Source organism: Brassica napus, chromosome C4 (genome assembly GCF_020379485.1).
Source record: "Brassica napus cultivar Da-Ae chromosome C4, Da-Ae, whole genome shotgun sequence".
In the NCBI taxonomy this organism is placed as follows: domain Eukaryota; kingdom Viridiplantae; phylum Streptophyta; class Magnoliopsida; order Brassicales; family Brassicaceae; genus Brassica; species Brassica napus.
In genome coordinates this window covers 51,059,563-51,077,719 of record NC_063447.1, presented here as the reverse complement: position 1 = coordinate 51,077,719, position 18,157 = coordinate 51,059,563, and the positions used below count along the sequence as shown (strand labels likewise).

The following is an 18,157-nucleotide window of genomic DNA, read 5'->3' as shown; positions in this document are numbered from 1 at the left end:
GTATATATATAATACATGTCCACTTTTTTCCATCAAATTTCTTTTACTAATTAACACAAGAAAAAAACAAATGAGTTGACCTTCAGGCCTACTAAGAACGCAAAATTCAAAGATGTTGATAAAAATTAAAAGCACTCAGTGTTAAGGAGCATCTACATTACAAAAGAAACAAACAAAGTTTCAAAATTTGGATAAAAAGTCATTTAATACCCTCCAGCCTGATGAGTCCACCACTGACTACGTGGTCTAACCATTGAGCCACCATTTACGTTCGTTGGGTTTGGTTGAGGCTGCCATTCTGGTAGTATGCCATTGTCGCAATTATTATTATAACCTTGATTCCACAAAGGTTCAGATTTTCCATATTTATGAATTAGATCTCTTACAGAATCGGACCGGCTAGTCCGGTTCATGACAACATCTCCACGAGACAAATAGTTAAATTCAGGCAAGTCATCATCATCATCCCTAGCCACGGCCATTGGACCAAACCCCGGCGGCACATCACCACCATCATCATGGTTGTTGACCTCTGGCATGTTACCATAACGAGACGTATTAAGTGTGGTTAACGAAGAACCGTGGTTCTTGTGATGAGAGAAAGATAGTGGTGGTTTTTTTAATTGTGGTCTTCTCCATACAACAAGACCTATAAGACCATCATCATCTAAAGACTTCAAGAAATCTAGTTGGTTTCTTGGAACAATATTGCTTAAAATCTCGGTGGTTCTGCTGCCACGTGTTGGGCAAAGGTAAAGCTCAACTCCTGAAACCGGTTCAGCGAAACCCACTCTCTCATCCTTAGAGTATGAATCCACCACCTGCATAATTGCAATACCCACATTTCACAAAACTGTTACCACGGAAGACAGTAACATAACCAAGTAAAGAATATTGATTTTGATATATACTACAGGAGCTAAGGTCTTCAAACCGGGTTTAGGTTCGAGTTCTTAGTCTAGGTAACATTAACCAAGTAAAACTAAAACCTATTCTACTATTGATTTGTTTATATGAATTCAGTTCAGTTTTTCTGGATCAGTTAATCAGGATAACACACTCCTACACAAAAATTTAGTTAACTACCAAGGACATACCTCAGAAATGGTTTCTTGTTCTGTCTTGGAGCACTCTTCTTTGCAGACGAAACACATAACCTGTAACATAAAAGTAAGGTTTATATATAAGGACACATGACAGCTACTGGGAAACAAGTCCTAAATATGTTGGATTAATTTAGCCAAGTAGACAGCTTTCAAGGCTTTCAAGCAATGAATGTGAAAATTGCAAGTAGCAAAATAATACCATTACAGCACGACTCCTGGAATTTGGGAGCTCTCGAACAAACTTCTCAAATGCATCTAATCGGACTCTACCCTTGATCTCAAGCAACATAGGCCACTCTTCTGTAGTAGTCTTTTCGCCACTGTCCAGAGAAAATATCAGATTAGCAAAATATGACATTAGTGAGTGTACAAACTTTAACGTAAATAAAGTGTCCTATAATGCGAATAAATCTCTATGGATGCACAAACGCAATGAGAAACTTATAACGTCTTAAGAGTCTTTGATATCAGATTAAAGAAAACGTTTAAAATATGCAAACCCAAATTTGGAGATGTAGATGAAACGAAATACTGAGCTAGGTTTGCTACCACTAATGGAACCAATGATTACAAACCTTTTCAGAATGCCGATGACAGAGATCACAGAAGAAACACTCAACTGGAGTGCACCTTCCCATAGACGTTCACCCGCAGGTATGGAAACAGATTTCAAAGCAGAATGAGGCATTGAGGATACTAAGTCATCACTCTTAGCCTTAACTGGTGACGTACCAAGATCATTATTAGCCTCTGCATCATTATAATCTGAAACGAAAGGTCCTTTCCCAATGTCTGAAGACTCAGATGGAGACTCTGAATCTATGGATGACATGAATTCATCAAGAGAAACAATTGGAGGAAGAGATCCAGTTGCAGCCTGCATCACATCATCTACCCTGACACCGTTAATTAGCGCAGAGCCCCCACTAGAGTTGTTCAACTCATTCTTGACTCCACCAAGTTTTTTCTTCTTGATATTCTTTGGTCGAGACCAGTTAAGCGAACTCGGTCCCACAGAGATCTCCACTGAGCCACTGTCCATTGGCTCGACTTCCACTTGGAACTCTCCTTTGTGTGTTTTCCTCACCAAGCTTCTGATATCCACCTCTGTGTCCTGAAGAACAACCATCTGAGCCATCTCTTCTGCTTTGGCTTGCCGCCATTCCGCTAGTTCCTTTGAAGCGAGTTCCTCAGCTGACATTGAACACAATCGCTCGGCTGCAATTTCTCCGTACATAACCTTTTCTCTGAGCTTAGGATTACTCTTGTCTTTCAAATTGAATAAGAGCGACCTTCCTTTCTCTTTGTACTTCTTATTCACACCGCCAAATAACCTGAAGAGCTCTGCTTCTATTTTAAACGCCAAAACTTTTGGATCCAGCAACAACTTTTCCTGACTCACATTAGCCTTTGCTCCAATCATTTCATTTTGACAATTTTCTGTGAACTCTATATCTGACTCAAGAGCCCAAGAGAGGTCATCATTCCCTTGCAAAAGATAATCTTTTGTAAACACACTGTCGGTATATGAAACATTGGCTTTCGGAAAGGGCTCTTGTGCAGTAAAGTCTTCGGTATCACTTGTCTTGGCGATGGTCAGAATCTCCGGTAACACTGTCTGAACAATGAGGCTCCCATTAGACACCATCACATCAACTCCAGAAGCGGCTGACTCTGGCTCACTAACAAGACCTTCCACAGAATTAGTTAAAGTCCTTTCTGACTCCTTGGTAGCTTCCTTTTGGCACTTCACCATTGCCAGTGCACTTGCTAACGATTCTCTCATTTTAGACCTCACAATATTACAAGACTCGTTCTGAGGTTTCAGCGGCTGTGAAACTTGTTTCCTCGTTGTAGTTGGCTTCCCAGGTTTATTACAAGAAGAAGTAAGAAATGATGAAGCAGGCAAATACTGTGTTTTAGGAGCTGACTGCACCGGCTTGGGACCTTTATTTAGCTCAGACGCCCATGCTCGGTTCGGTACCATCCGTTTATTTTGCACAGCCAATGGTTGAGGATGAGACATAGCCTGCGACAGTGTCTTTCGCTTACCATGTAACTGAGTTGTATCCACGGATCCTACAATAGCACCATTAGGCACAAACGATGACTGCATCATTACATTACAATCCTGCCTCACAGAGATCTGAGCTTCTTGATAGTTACAGTTTGGTTCTGACAAGAATCTCACTTCCGGAGTAGACACACCAACGCATGGACCCATTTGTGTACTAACAGGCAAAGGCTGAGGCAAGACATTGTTGGACATAACAGGCGAAAGCAATGTAAGGCAAAGAAGGCTGCAAATAAAATAAAAATGAGAGGCGGAGGTTATGAATATCCAAGTTTCTACTCCCAATGATTCCTCGGAACGATTAGACAGAGACAGTGTTTACTATTTCAATGTCGGAGGTGTATGTATGTATGTATGTATACCTGATCGGCGATAACGGAGGTAGAGAGATTAGAGGCTGCGATTAGCAGAGAGATCTGTCATTACTGTGTTATCCAAAGGACGAGTGGCGGTGTTATAGTGAAAGAAGAAAACCCTAAAACAACTTACATGTGCGGGAGTTGTCTAATCTATTATATAATACTCTCTCCATTTAATATAAGTCTGTTTTAGATAAATTTTTATGTTCTAAATTATATGAAATTTTCGGTTTTTCATGTAAAATTTATTAACACTTAATATTATATTGACAATGATAATATATATTATATTTTATTATTAGTTGATTTGTGGTTAGGTAAATAATTAATGATGTTTTTGTTGAGAAAATATAAAAAAATTAATAATTTCTTAATCTATGTGTACAATTTTAAAACGACTTATATTAAAACCGAAGGGAATACTGTAAAGTTTTCCTCTGCTTAACCTGCCACCTAATCAATAGACATTCCAAAAATTTTAAACATAAAATAATATTTTAAATTTTTATTAATTATCCTACATTTTTCATCTTTTTATACTAAGTCCAAAACTATTAATAAAATACTAATAACCCATAAATATTATATAATCATTCGTTATTAACAATATTGTTAACTTTTAGTTGATGTCAAACATTTGATTATAAAAAATAAATAATTATCATTTTTATGTGTTTCAAAAAAAAATCATGTTATTTTTAATTTAATCAAATGTTTGACATCAACTAAAAGTTAACAATATTGTAGAATGTCGGGTTAAATTATTAACAAGTAATTATTTGAATGTACTTTTCATTAATATTTTAGTTGACAATTTCACAAAAATTATTTTTAGTTAAGATGTTTTTCATTAAAAATTAGAGTTTTTAATAAGAAATTATTTCATTTTTTCAATATGTATTCTGATATTTTAAAACGCTTAATTTTTATAGAGCTATTTTGTAGACGGTTGAAGAAATTTCAGTATCAAATTTTTAATTGAAATGTTTTGGTCGCAATTTTTTGTTGATGGTTTTTTATTAAAAATAACAGAAAATATTTTTTATTCAAAACTGTAGTAAAATTATTTATATACGAGGGAGAGCATTCGGCGAACTCAAAAGGGAAAAAGAGGAAAACAGAGGAAAAACAATGGCAGGGAGAATAAGCTGTTGTCTGAATCTTCCTCTCCTAGATTCCAACTCTGCGCATTCATCTTCTCAACGACTCAAGACAACGTCACGGATCTCTCGGTATCTCTTTTATTCAACAAAATAATTTATTTATTTTGTAACACCAACAAAATAAAATTTAAAAGCTCATTTTCATTCTTGGATTCACCAATTAATTATCACGAATTCAGAAGGAGAACAGAGGATGAAACCGAGCCACGGAAGAACAAGTGTTCCCTTCCCATGGCCTTGGCAGCGACTGTTGTGATCGGCGCTATTCAGATCAGTAACGTGCCGTTGGTGGAAGCGGCAGTTGTAAAACCGACGGTGATCAAAGAGACGGCGCCGCGGAGGTGGAGTGACAAGAGGGCTTGTCCTCCTTGGCTTCAGAACTCACTCGAGACCATCGTACCGGAGAATCTTCCTCGTCCGTCGAGTCATCGGCGTTTGGAGTTAGCCGGACTTGGTAAGCGTGACGCACCGCCGGTCGGTGCGGTGGTGGCACGCGCCAGTAAGGCTGCTTGTTTCTCCATGTAAATTGGAAGTTTATTACGTGTACGCGAAAGTGTTAGGCACGTGTAAAAAGTAGTTAGATACAAACTGTAATACACACGAAAACTTTTGTCAATAAATAAAAGTCTTATTTGCATATTATTGACCAAAATTTTATTTTCGGGTTTATAAAATTTAATTTAATATAATATTCTAAAATGAACAAAAAGAAATTTAATCAAGTGACTGTAGATGTTGAAATAGTTGATTAGTTCGTAAGTATATTTATTTGCTGGATTAGTTTTCGTCTGGGCCCTTTAGATTTTGTCTCTTTTTGTACTGTCCTTTTTATACAATTTTATTTCCTACCATATGTTTGGAAGTGTTCAGTGTTGTGTGTTGGAGTAGTACTCTGTTGGAAGTGTGATTAGAGAAAGCAGTACATGCATGTAGTACAGAAGAAAAACTACAAGTACTTCTTACTCATATCATTTGGATTTGTGACCATTGTCAGTCCAGAAACAAAGCCCAAATCTTATTACACTCCAAATTTTATTTAGATTTCACAACCTTTGTTTAGTACAGCTGATCCTGGTTCTGCCCAAGGAGGACGGACGCAGGGCGGCCCAAGTCAGCCTCTTGTTGTTGACTATGTAGAAGTAGAACCATAATATCTACAATACTGCTAATTGAAAATGCTTTATTTATATAATAATAAAATTAAATTAAAACTACAATATCTGATACTAAATTTTTTTAAGAATAGAGAATAATTTGTGCAAATGTGAGATGTTATTCCTTAATTCTTTAGGTATTTATATGATAATAAAATAAATTACAATATCTGATACCAAAATTTTATGAACAGAGAAGAGAATGGTTTGTGCGGAGGTGAGATGATATTTCCTTAATTTGCTTAGGAAGTAGGATGATAAAACGCAAGTATTAAACTTAAAAAAACGGTATTGCTAACTTTATAAGAAGCTACTATATTCGTTTTGTTTAACAAAACAGCTTTCTTAGACAAAAACATGTGTTACTAATTGCGTATAATATTTAACATAAGCTTACAGAGTTGTGTCTCAATATTTACGTATATGACCTGACCGACGGAATATCGATAATCTGAAAAGGAAACGAAGCTCAAGGCAATTGAATCAGTAAGCCATCCCTCCTGAAAACACATCTCCATCATGAAGCAAGCTCTCAGTCAACCAATAACCATCCCATGAACCGCCAATCCGCTGCCATTGACACACAAATCAAATTCAATAATTCATATACAATCAGATCACAAATTCACGTATTATGTAACCATTCAAAACTCTTATAGGGATATAGGAATCAACCTGGAACATAGTGAATTCAAAAATCTCTTCTTCCTCAGGCCGAGTTCCTTGAATCCAAATCCTCTGCTTGAAACGGTTCTGTATAATACCACCAGTTTATCAAAACTTCAAAGAGAGGAAATCAAGATTCATGTAAAATATCTTCAAAGAAAGAGAAGTGATTATACCTCTTCAACGAGTAAACTGCTTAAGATCTTTCTATCCTTGTGACCAAGCAACACACGGTAAGACGAGTGGTGAAAAATACGCCGAAACCTTTCAAACTGCATTCAACAACAACCAATAAGCTAGTAGTAGCCAAAGAACGATATGAAGTGTTGAAAAGTAAGTAAGTAACCTGTCCTAGATCAAAGAAAGGACCGAAATAGGTGGATCTCTCAAACGGGTCAAATCCAGCAAACTGTGTTTTTTTTTTTTTTTTTTTTACAATTTTCCGACAAAAGATCATCAAAAGCTGTAATAAAATTATAATTGAGAAAAGCATCAAAGGATGGTTTTTTTTACCCGGTACATGACCTCGATGCCATAATCATAGCGAGGATGGTCGTTATACTTCAATGCATCAAGCCAGTGGCGGAGCCACATGCATCAAGATGGGGGCCACTGAACCCAACAAAAATTTGAAAATTAGTGTAAGTTATTGAATTTTAATCTGTATGCCCCCATTCAAAAAAATTTGTTGCCCCCATATCTTTGTTTAAACTGTAAACCCATTTAAAATTTTTAGAAAATAGTATTATATTTAAGTCCATTTAATATTTATGCCCCCAACAAAATATTTTCTTGCCTCCGCCACTGCATCAAGCTGATGTCGAACAGCATCTTCCGCACTAAACTATTACAAAAAACAATCTAAGAACTCGAATCAATACACTACTGTAACAGAGAGACAAACCAAGATTGGCTTTATACAAAAAAAAAAAGTATCATTTACATCAAGTCTGGGGCCAAAAGGACGTTTCCTACGACTCTCCAGCCTGTAAAACCAGATAATAATAATAATCAACATGAAATCAATGAAATTTGTAAAGCTCGATCAATGAAATTTGATTCGTAGTTGTACCAATCCGCAGAGAGGAAATCTGGAACATCGGAAGAAGAAGCTCGAACGAGGTAACGATCGAGCCTTCCGTAGCCATTAGGAGGCTTGACGAGGTTAGCAGACAGAGAAGGAGAAGATGGGAGAACAAGAGACCAAAACGACATCGTTTCCTTCGGCAGCAGAAGTTGAAGTTCTTACGATCTTTGTTTTCCTCACTACGGACTTTGTGTTTCACTTTTAATATCAAGAACAACTATAACCGATTTTGGGTTTGGAAGCGGGCTGGACATTACCTGCCGCATATTTCTTTTGGGGCCCAATGTTAAATAAACCTTTTTCTTTTAACGAGATATAATTTTGTTTTTAAATAGCCATGTACAGATTTGTGAACGTGACAATTTGTCATCAAACTGGATAATTTTTTTTCTTTCTCTCAACATATACAGGCGAGGCGACGTCCACAACATATGGGCTTCCGATAATATGTGTTTTTTCTTTCTATTTATAAGAATGACATCGCTATATTATGTTTATAATGTATAGTGTACAATCAGGCCCTGTTCAAAGCATGAGAATAATAAAGATGAAGCACATAGCAAAGAGCAAAAAAGGAAAATATAATTTACTATGAATGTGAAAGTATACGTTTTTACTTTTTTGTGAAAGTATAAGTTTATCAACCATCTTCCTGGATATGCTACTACTGCTAAAAAGACCTAGGAGAAGCTATAAACAATCAAACTGGCTGTATAACCTCATTCATATTCAAACGCATTTATTGTCTTGTTCTCTGCCCTGTTTAAACTGGAAACAACATAACACTTGTGCAAACACCACATGCTTTTTGAGGTTTGTACAACGATGGCAAAATTACTAGTAAACAGAATAGCATGTAGCCCACACATCAAAATAATTACTTCAACCTATCCAATCTATCCTCTTTAGTCTGAAACTGATAGACAATTGTCCATTCTGTAACCATCAGGGACACTCCCCAGAAGTTGAGCCGATTCTGCAGTCCCTTTGACCCCTTCTTCACACTTACCCATAGCAATCATTCTACACCAAATCTCCTTTCCGCACCCACCATGTTCTTTCCACAAAAGCGCCACATTTCCATAGTATTCCGCCATCCCAACGGATCGAACCTTTTTGACATCACTCAAACCATTCACCACTCTCCATACCCTCAGCTTAGTGTCATACCACATCAGCCCGAATCTAGCGTAATAAACGTAGAGCACATTCTCCATCACACAAACACCCGTTTTCCACCACTTATCTTCAGGCAAAGCAAAACTCTCGCAAGAACCATCCCCAGTATCGTAGCAAACAGTGTAGGCTCCAACGAGCATCAACGCACACACCTTCCTGTCTAACGACACCGTGGCAGACGCGAGCCACGTTTTTTCTTCCTTAGGGATCGGCGCTGGCTCCCAAGTTTCCGTCGTTAGGTCAAATGACTCGGCGAGATTCTCGTTAGATCTTACTCCTCCGACCACGTATATCTTATGCCCGACTACTCCCACGCTTTTGTACGTTCGGTTCGCGTTCATGGTTGGTCCTCGTCGAAGCTCGTCGGTTCGCGAATCAAAGACCCAAAAGCTTGGCGACTGAAAGAACGGTCCGCAGATAAAGAAAATCTCCGGACCGTGAGCGACGATCGAGGGCATGCGGTGGTAATGGTTAGGAAGCGCGAGGTTGACGGAGACGACGAACTGGTTCTCGCTCGGATTGTTCTCAGCTCTGCGCAGAGTGTACCAACGCGGGTTCTGGGAGCGATCGTTTTTGTTCCTGAAGGAGATGTAGAGCGAATCTTTGCGGAGGAGAGAGCGAATCTTGTGAATTTCCGGGGAACGAACGAGATAAGTGAAGTTCTTGGAGACGCAAGCGAGGAGTGGGTATTTGCATTTCGGCACGCGGGCTAAGACTTGCCACGCTATATCGTTAGGCAGTGAGGAAAACTGTGACGGCGACATCGGTTTGTTGATCTTTCGCGGTGGCTCTCGTCGGCGTCAGAGGCGGCGAAAGAAAGACGTCAACTATAGTCAGCACTTAGCAATACTCTTTTATCTTTCTTTATTTGCTTCGTTGATACTCTTTATATATACGACGAAAATAGAATATAGGTTTTCAGTTGGCCGTTAAATTTTCTATGATATGTTTATATATTTTCTTGTAGTGTTTTTTGGTCAACGATATAGTTAGTTAAAAAAACGATATAGTTAGTTATATTTTCTTGTAGACTTTTGACAAACTACGAAAAAACTTTATACTTAAAAGGACAGAACCTTTAAATTCACCCCGACCTTTAGGATCATTCAAATTGACACATAGATTATTAATTAAAAAATATTAAATTAAATAAAAAATAGGTACAAAAAATAAAAACGCTAATTTTAAAGACGTTAACGCTTCCAGAGAAACCTTAAACCCTAAATCTTAAATTCTAAACCCTATACCCTAAATTCTAAACCCAAATTCAAACCCCTAAACCCAAACCCTATACCCTAAACCCTAATCCAGATCCTAAACCCAAATTATATACCTTAAACCCAAAAAATAGACTATAAACCGAAATCCTATACCCTAAACCCAAGTCTTAAACCCTAAACTCAAACCGTAAACCTTAACCCAAACCATATAGCATCTAAGTTTGGGGTTTGGGTTTAGGGTTTACCGTTTGGGTTTTCGGTCTAGGATTAGGGTTTAGTTATAGGTTTTGGGTTTAGGATTTACGGTTTGGGTTTACGATTTACCGTTTGGACTTATGGTTAAAGTGAGTTTAGGGTATATAATTTGGGCTTAAGATTTATACGGTTTGGGTTTAGGGTATACGACTTGGGTTTAGGGTATAGAGTTTAGGTTTATAGTCTAGTTTTTGGGTTTACGGTCTAGGATTAGGGTTTAGGGTATAGGGTTTGGGTTTAGGGGTTTGGATTTGGGTTTAGAATTTAGGGTATAGGGTTTAGAAATTAAGATTTAGGGCTTAGGGTTTAGCTGGAAGCGTTAGCGTCGTTAAAATTAGCGTTTTTTATTTTTTGTAGCAATTTTTTATTTAATTTAATATTTTTTAATTAATAATCTATGTGTCACTTTGATTGGTCCTAAAGGATTGGGTGAATTTAAAGGTTCACCCCCTAGGGTGAACCTAAGTTCTGTCCTACTTAAAATGCACAACAACAGTGGAGGAGCTAGCCATAATATTTTCTAGAGTTAATATCAATTTATGATTAAATTTATATAATTATTTAATATTAAAATAAGTATTTATAGATACTTCTATAAATTATAATGTAAAAAATATATATTTAAAAGCATTAATCAGAAATAAAAGTATCTTATTATCGAAAAAGAGAAACTAAAGCATAAAAATATTAAATGATTATGAAACATGTACATTTAAGAGTGAAAAAATATAATTGATTTGAAAAATCTTATTCTCAAATTGATTTTCAACAAATATTAGAGAGGTCAATGAGCTAATCTTAAACATTTTAATAAAAAAAATTGTAAACATTCAAGCAATATTTTGTTTTCCAAAAAGTCACAAGGGTCAGTTGACCTCATTCGCCAGTGCAATGACAATCATAAGTTTTTTTTTTTTTTTTTTGTTTAACCCGGGGTATCCCAGACCCTTGGGGCCCAGACTAATCCCCAAGGGGAGGTGTAGCCCACGGATAGACTCTCTCTCCGGGTATTCAAATGGATCCTAAAGCATAGACCCATATCCGTGTGGGTGATATGGATGGGCAGTTCGCCACCGCCTGGCGTCGAACCCGTGAGCATGACAATTGGCCCCCAAAGTCCTTCACCAAGCGGGCTACCTCGTCCCGTCGGCAATCATAAGTTTCATAAATAATTTCCGTATAATTTATGGAAATTTTATTTTCTTAAAAGTCACCATCTTCTCATTTAACGTATAACGTTTACATCACCTGTTTATCAACCTCTATTGAACATTGTAAACAGAAGAGAACAGTTGACTAATGGTATAAGTTTAAGAAAATGGTCTAGACGACATAGACAAATTGGGTTCGAAACTTTTCTACACCAACTTCTTAAAGGAAAGATGACAATTTTTATTGTTTCTTACCTTGTAAAACCTAGGACTGGCTCTATATTATTAGTGAGCAATTTTGTTACGTAATTCTCATTAGTATTTGCATCTGTAGAAGCCTTTCAAGTGAACTCAGTCAATAGAAGAAAAAAAATGACATCCTACAAAATAGGAAAAAAATTGAGTGAGAAAGTGAGAAAATGGAGGAGAAAGAAACCAAAACTAATAATGTTTGTGTGATTAGAAATTTGAATTGATAAGAGTTTATACATCTTTTAATCGATACCCTATCGATGAGACTGCACAATTCAATCGTAAAAGAAGTCAGTGACCGTGATTTTCGGTAGCTGTTATGAGCTGTAGGGTGAAAGTGGTTGGCTTGTTAAGCTGAAGGTCAACTACATGAAAGTAATTTCTGAGTTTAGTTCTTTTTGATGTACTTACAATTAGTAATGGTAAAAATTGTGTTTTGAAGGATATGTGAGTTCCTACTATTTCAAACCTTTTTTTTAATTACTTTTGGTTTAATGTTTTGTTTGAGAACATATAAAAGTCCAAGTCTAAGAAAATTGACAAACTTTGTTTATGCCAGTTTCTAACCTTTGTATCAAATTTTTATCAAGTCAAAATGTGCATTTTAGAATATTTTAGTCTTTATCCCGGTTTAGGTCTATTCGAAACAAAAAGAATCGATTGACTACAAATAAATAAATTATTTATTTATTGTATATTTTTATTTACCTACAAAGAGAATTAGATTTGTAGGTAAAAAATTATTATAACTTTTTATGTTTTCTAAAGTCCGCACAAAAACATTTACATGTTATCATTAGAAACCAGATAATATAATCAACCTGATATTCCGATCAATGAAATCTAAACTATTAATACTCTTTTATCTTTCTTTCTTTCTTTCGGTGACACTCTTCTATTTATACTATTAATACATGTTATGTGTGATTATAAATTTGAATTGGTTAGAGTCTATACATCTTTTAATCGGTACCCTCTCGATGAGACTACACAATTCAATCATAAAAAAGGTCAGTGACCGTGATTTTGGATAGCTTTATGAGCTGTAGGGGTGAAAGTGGTTGGTTTGTTAAGCTGAAGGTCAACAAATGAAAGTAACTTCTGAGTTTAGTTCATTTAAATGTACTTACAATTGGTAATGGTAAAAGTGGTGTTTTGAAGGATATATATGTCAGTTCCTACTATTTTAAACTTTAGTCTTGGTTTAATGTTATGTTTGAGAAAATATAAAAGTCTGTCTAAGAGAATTGACAAACTTTGTTTATGCCGGTTTCTAACCTTTGTATTGAATCTTTATCGAGTCAAAATGTGTATTTTAGAGTATTTTAGTCTTTATCGATTATTTTTGGTTTTAGGTCGATTTGAAACTAAGAGCAAGTCCATCCATAGGAACCCCTTATGGGTTCTTTAGATTAATTTAAGAGTTAATAAGGTGATTTGAAAGTTGAAGAACCTTAGTTAGTGCTAATTAAATTTTTGACCTCCAATGGGAGAACCTTATAGGGGTTCTTAAATAATTTTTTTTTTTTTAAACTAGATAGTTCACAAGATACAAAATACACCAAGTAATTACATCAGCCAATAGTTCACAAGATACAAAATACACCAACTAATTACATCAGACATATTGTCTTCTTGTGTTACATAGTAACTCTATGCTCACATGTTGGCCACCTGCAATGAAAAACAGAGAGCAAAGGTACGTTAGACCACAACAACACGTTGTTACAGAGAAGCACAAAACATCAAGTACACAACAACACGATTATACACTCTCCATCCTAAGCTTGTGTCAAAATCTAACATCTATTTTGAAACCTAATAGAAGCTGAGTTAGATTTTCTTACATCTAATTTCAGAGACGGCTTGGCTATGTAACAGACAGAGAAGCATGTATGTTCTTGACTTCTCCACGCATGCTCCACCTGCAAAAGCAAGAGACGATAGTCTGAGTAAAGTCAAGAGACACATGCTACTGTCTCCAAAGCATTAACCATTAACACGAGAGATAGCATTAAAAGGAAACAATATACATAACCCGGAGGTGACAACAACAAACTACAGAACCCGACATTAACCATAAAGAGAAACCAAACTACAGACCCAACATTTATAAGAAAAATAAAAAAGACTAACCAATGTTCCTGCAAAGTTTAATTACATCATAACATATGACTTATTGTTCCTGAAACCAAATCAGAGTAAGGAGATGCTGAATCGGAGACATAGAAAGATACATACCTCTCTTTCGATGTAAGCAAATGTTAAGCTGGAGCCAAATCCAACCAAATCGATCAAATAGGAATCTGGACAAGAACATCCCAATGTTAAGATGGAACCAAAACGATGTAATAAGAGAGACAAAGAGATGATATTAACAGAGTCAACACAAAGAGAGAAGATTAACAGACTCAAAACATCTCCAAACATCTAATCCAAGGAATTCAAGTCACGGGAACAACAAAACAAAGTAAGCCGAACCTTCACACTGATTGCATGCACGGAACTGGAGGAGAACTTCGACGAATCAAGATCATCTCCAAACATCATCTCCGTTGGAGATCTCCACGGAACCGACGACGAAGAGATAGACCATTCCACAGCACCGACGACCAACAGATAGATCAGCCGACGACGAAGAAACCGATCAATCTTCATCTCCGTGGGAGATTTACAGAGAATCAACGAATTCGTCGAGAGAGACCAAGGGAGGAGAAAGACTTCGACAATATCGAAGAGAGAGAGACGAAACCGAGAAAAGAAGAGCTTTTTTTTGCCCTCTAGTGTGAAACCGACGGCCCAATGACAAGCTGCCACCTATGGGGTTTTAACCATTTCTTAAACCCCTTTATTTGGCACCGGTTCTATGATAATTTGGCATTTTTTATTTAATTTTATCTGCTTTTTGCTTAAGAACCTTCACTTAAACCTCCCAATGGAGGTGGTCTAAAGGAATCGATTGACTACAAATAAATAATTAAAGATCTAAATTGTGCATACATGCACGTCAGAAGTTCAATAACGGGTGAAAATTTTTCACCGATAGATAGTTTATTTTTCAAATAGATAAAAGGTTGAGTTAACTTTCAAATGCAATTGCTTTGAGATCAATTCAACAGTTGAATCAAAAGCTATGTGTATTATACTGAAATCTGATCTGTCTATTATTAAGAAACATCGGCTTTTCTTGTTTTTGGTTGGTTATGCCATGACGTAATTTTGGCACATATCTTATAGTTTTCAGCAATTCTTAGAAACTTTGTTTTACATCATACTTCATGCCTTTAGAGTTACGGAGAGACAAATTTGTCTCAACCTTTGTAATATGTCGCATTTAGACATCAGACATCTGAGAATCGCTTCGAACCCATTCTTTTTCAATATCTTGGATATTTCAGTACTAGAGATATAAAACACATTTGGATATTTATTTCTTTGGATTGGTTCTTGTAATATGTTTGAGATTCGGTCTTTACCCGAATACATATCGGATACCATTCATACTAGCTTCTTTTTTTCTTGTTGAGCAACTCCATTCATACTAGCTATGTATAATCCCAAAGTAACCACTGATAATGTTTGGTTGAGGTATTTTGTATTCAAAATCCGAAAATATCCAAGATACCTTGAACTGTTCCCCAAAACAAAACAAAACTTAATTAACAAACCTAATATTCTCGGGTTTTTTTTTTTTTTGAACTGATTTTCAATATTCTCGGGTTTTGGTTTCTCAAAATATTCAAACCATTGCATGTTCGAATAAACTTGACATACAAGTTAACATATGCATTGTAACTCGTTTCAGGCTTCGTTCTCATTAACAAAAACAGAACAATATTCTTTTAGTCTCCGGAAAGGTGTAGGAAAACAAAGAAACAGAGCATAGATCCCATCAAAATAATTAGCTCAATCTAGTCTGAAACAGATAGAACACGGTGCAACCTAAAGCAACGAGGAACACTCCCCAGAAGCTGAGACGACTCTTCTGCAGTCCCACTGATCCCATCTTCACTCCTCTCCAAACCAATCATCCTACACCAAATCTCCTTCGTTGCACCACCACTATGTTCTTTCCACAAAACCGCCAACTTTCCATAGTATTCCACCATTCCAACAGACCGAACCTTCTTGAGATCACCCAAACCAGTTACCAATCTCCATACCCTCATCTTAGTGTCATACCACATCAACCCGAGTCTACCGTAATAAACGTAGAGCACATTGTCGATCACACACGCACCCGTTTTCCACCACTCTTCGATTTTGATCTTGAACTCCGTACAAGAACCATCTCTAGTGTCGTAGCAAACAGCGCAGGCTCCAACAAGCATCAACGCACAAACCTTCCTGTCTAATGACACCGTGGCAGCCGAGAGCCACGTCATCTCTTCCTCAAGACTCGGCGCTGGCTCCCAAGTTTCCGTCTTCAGGTCAAACGACTCGGCTTGAATGTCACCGGCCATGTTGCCTCCGACAACGTATATCTTACTCCCGACTAACCCCACGCTCTTGTACATTCGAGTCACGTTCATGCTTGGTCCTCGGCGAAACTGTCCAGAGCGAGAGTCAAAGACCCACAGGTTTGATGAGTGAACGTGTGCTCCGCATACAAAGAAAATCTCCGGGCCATATGCGATGATCGAGGCGTTGGACTCGTCGTGATCAGGAAACGCAAGATCCACGGAGACGTACTCGTTCTCTATCGGATTATTCTCGGTTCTGCGGAGAGTGAACCAGTGTGGGGTCTGGGGACGGTTGGTTTTGTCCATGAAGCAGATGTAGAGGGAATCTTTGCGGAGGAGAGAGCGAATCTTGTGAATCTCCGGCGAACGAACAAGAAGACGGAAGTTCTTGGAGGTGCAAGCGAGGAGTGGGTATGAGCGTTTCGGCACGCGGGCTAAGACTTGCCACACGATGTCCTGAGGCAGTGAGGAGAACTGTGAAGGCGACATTGGTTTGGTTGATTTTTCACGGTGGCCCTCGTCGGCGTTAGAGGCGGCGAAAGAAAGACGTCAAGGATAGTCAGTTAGCAATACTCAGTTTATCTTTCTTTCTTTTTTCGCGTTGATACTCTTTATATATACGACTAAATTAGAAGTTTGTATTAAACAAATATAGGTTTTCAGTTGTCGTTAAATTTTCTTAGTCTTTTTTGGCCAAGGAGATAATTATTTATGACTTTTTATTGGGTTCACCCCCTAGAGTTCACCAACCAATAAAAAGTTGTCATTTTAGACCTAGTATCTTTTAATTAAGGAAACAAAATAACTTGCCAAATTATATTATGCTTTTAAAATAAAAAATAAAAAATTAAATAAATAAAAATAACAATAGTTATAAAAAAATATTATTTAAAAAAAAATATTTATTTTTAAGATTTAGAGTTTAGTGTTTAAGATTTATAATTTATCCAAATGTTTAGTGTTTTTCCAAGGGTTTAGGGTTTACCTAAGGGTTTAGGGTTTACCCAATGGTTTTGGGGTTACCCAAGGGTTTAAGGTTTTCTCAAGGGTTTAGGGTTTAGGATTAGAGTTTAGGGTTTAATGTTTTGTTGACAACATGTTTAGTGTTTTCCAAGGGTTTAGGGTTTATCCAAAGATTTAGGGTTTAGGATTTGAGTTTAGGGTTTAGTATTAGAGTTTAGGGTTTAGTGTTTTGTTGACAACATTTTTTTTTTTTTTGAATTCGTTTTTTATATATTATTTTTATTTATTTTTAAATTTTATTTTGAAAAAATAATATAATTTGCCAAGTTATTTGGTTTTCTTAATTAAAAGATACTAGATTTAAAATGACAATTTTCTATTGGTTGGTGAACCTAAAGGTTCATCCTAGGGGGTGAACCCAAGAATAACTCATTATTTATTATATTTTCTCGTAGACTTTTGAAACTACGGGAAAAACTTTATACTTAAAATGCACAACAACAGTGGCGGAGTTACCAATTTATGATTAAATATAGAGAGCCCTTAAATATAAATAAATTTATATAATTACATATTAAAATAAGTATTTATAGATGCATCCAGATATTACAATTCTTGAACATTATACAATATTTTAAATAGGGAAGATTACTAAAATAACATCAAATCATGTTATTATTACTAGAATAACATATATATTTTTTTAATTACTAGATTATTGTTGTTGCCGAAAATGCCCTTATTTTCCTTGTTAATAAAAAAACCATTTACACAAATGCCATTAATTTTTTTTTACCACATCACAAAAAAATAAAATTATTTTCTAAATATATAAATAAGTATGCTATTAAAAATCTGCGATACTTGACGACAGATTTATTAGTATCTAATAGATTTATTTGTTTATGCATACTTATTATGGCAAACTTAAAATCGTTAGAGACTTTCAGCAATAACTTTACCACACGTAATAGTAGATTTAATTACGTTAGGAGGTTTATTTTTAATTGACAGACTTTTATGGCAGGTTTTTTTTCTTATGATGGCAGGTTTATAATATGTGGT

The 18,157-nt window shown here is 36.3% G+C and overlaps 5 protein-coding genes and 1 long non-coding RNA gene across 6 annotated transcripts; 1 reads left to right on the top strand and 5 right to left on the bottom strand.

Annotated features, from left to right (window-relative positions):
* Positions 1 to 96: 96 nt before the first annotated feature.
* LOC106391139 lies at positions 97 to 3,688 on the bottom strand. The gene is made up of 5 exons (XM_013831710.3): positions 3,543 to 3,688; positions 1,682 to 3,406; positions 1,306 to 1,426; positions 1,098 to 1,157; positions 97 to 821 (listed from the first exon to the last, which is right to left on the bottom strand). Exons 2-5 carry the CDS (start codon positions 3,373 to 3,375, stop codon positions 204 to 206), a joined length of 2,493 nt encoding a protein of 830 aa, XP_013687164.1. The 5' UTR covers positions 3,376 to 3,406; positions 3,543 to 3,688; the 3' UTR covers positions 97 to 203.
* An 891-nt stretch (positions 3,689 to 4,579) lies between these two features.
* Positions 4,580 to 5,339, top strand: LOC106394614. Its single transcript, XM_013835182.3, has 2 exons — positions 4,580 to 4,771; positions 4,882 to 5,339. Exons 1-2 carry the CDS (start codon positions 4,671 to 4,673, stop codon positions 5,225 to 5,227), a joined length of 447 nt encoding a protein of 148 aa, XP_013690636.1. The 5' UTR covers positions 4,580 to 4,670; the 3' UTR covers positions 5,228 to 5,339.
* A 788-nt stretch (positions 5,340 to 6,127) lies between these two features.
* Positions 6,128 to 7,817, bottom strand: LOC106394428. Its single transcript, XM_013834998.3, has 8 exons — positions 7,595 to 7,817; positions 7,466 to 7,508; positions 7,338 to 7,366; positions 7,036 to 7,099; positions 6,869 to 6,931; positions 6,699 to 6,794; positions 6,532 to 6,609; positions 6,128 to 6,426 (listed from the first exon to the last, which is right to left on the bottom strand). Exons 1-8 carry the CDS (start codon positions 7,735 to 7,737, stop codon positions 6,340 to 6,342), a joined length of 603 nt encoding a protein of 200 aa, XP_013690452.1. The 5' UTR covers positions 7,738 to 7,817; the 3' UTR covers positions 6,128 to 6,339.
* Positions 7,818 to 8,266: 449 nt separating this feature from the next.
* Positions 8,267 to 10,149, bottom strand: LOC106395952 (F-box/kelch-repeat protein At2g44700). The gene has a single exon (XM_013836259.3). The coding sequence runs from the start codon at positions 9,550 to 9,552 to the stop codon at positions 8,515 to 8,517; it is 1,038 nt and encodes a 345-aa protein (XP_013691713.1). The 5' UTR covers positions 9,553 to 10,149; the 3' UTR covers positions 8,267 to 8,514.
* A 3,004-nt stretch (positions 10,150 to 13,153) lies between these two features.
* Positions 13,154 to 14,463, bottom strand: LOC106394696. Its single transcript, XR_001278961.3, has 4 exons — positions 14,148 to 14,463; positions 13,908 to 13,972; positions 13,514 to 13,591; positions 13,154 to 13,340 (listed from the first exon to the last, which is right to left on the bottom strand). It is a non-coding gene; the product is annotated as an uncharacterized LOC106394696 (long non-coding RNA).
* Positions 14,464 to 15,335: 872 nt separating this feature from the next.
* LOC106395911 (F-box/kelch-repeat protein At2g44630-like) lies at positions 15,336 to 16,838 on the bottom strand. Its single transcript, XM_013836233.3, has one exon. It carries the CDS (start codon positions 16,616 to 16,618, stop codon positions 15,578 to 15,580), a length of 1,041 nt encoding a protein of 346 aa, XP_013691687.2. The 5' UTR covers positions 16,619 to 16,838; the 3' UTR covers positions 15,336 to 15,577.
* Between the last annotated feature and the right edge of the window lie 1,319 nt (positions 16,839 to 18,157).

Excerpts from the sequence above, each read along its gene's own strand:
- LOC106394428 (XM_013834998.3), bottom strand. The coding sequence starts at position 7,737 with ATGTCGTTTTGGTCTCTTGTTCTCCCATCTTCTCCTTCTCTGTCTGCT. Across the intron at positions 7,100-7,337 it reads GAAGATGCTGTTCGACATCA|GCTTGATGCATTGAAGTATA; the intron begins GCTTGATGCAGT and ends GCTCCGCCACTG. Across the intron at positions 6,610-6,698 it reads GCAGTTTACTCGTTGAAGAG|AACCGTTTCAAGCAGAGGAT; the intron begins GTATAATCACTT and ends GGTATTATACAG.
- LOC106395911 (XM_013836233.3), bottom strand. The coding sequence starts at position 16,618 with ATGTCGCCTTCACAGTTCTCCTCACTGCCTCAGGACATCGTGTGGCAA.
- LOC106394614 (XM_013835182.3), top strand. The coding sequence starts at position 4,671 with ATGGCAGGGAGAATAAGCTGTTGTCTGAATCTTCCTCTCCTAGATTCC. Across the intron at positions 4,772-4,881 it reads ACAACGTCACGGATCTCTCG|AAGGAGAACAGAGGATGAAA; the intron begins GTATCTCTTTTA and ends TCACGAATTCAG.
- LOC106391139 (XM_013831710.3), bottom strand. The coding sequence starts at position 3,375 with ATGTCCAACAATGTCTTGCCTCAGCCTTTGCCTGTTAGTACACAAATG. Across the intron at positions 1,427-1,681 it reads GTCATCGGCATTCTGAAAAG|TGGCGAAAAGACTACTACAG; the intron begins GTTTGTAATCAT and ends TTCTCTGGACAG. Across the intron at positions 822-1,097 it reads AACAAGAAACCATTTCTGAG|GTGGTGGATTCATACTCTAA; the intron begins GTATGTCCTTGG and ends GCAATTATGCAG.
- LOC106395952 (XM_013836259.3), bottom strand. The coding sequence starts at position 9,552 with ATGTCGCCGTCACAGTTTTCCTCACTGCCTAACGATATAGCGTGGCAA.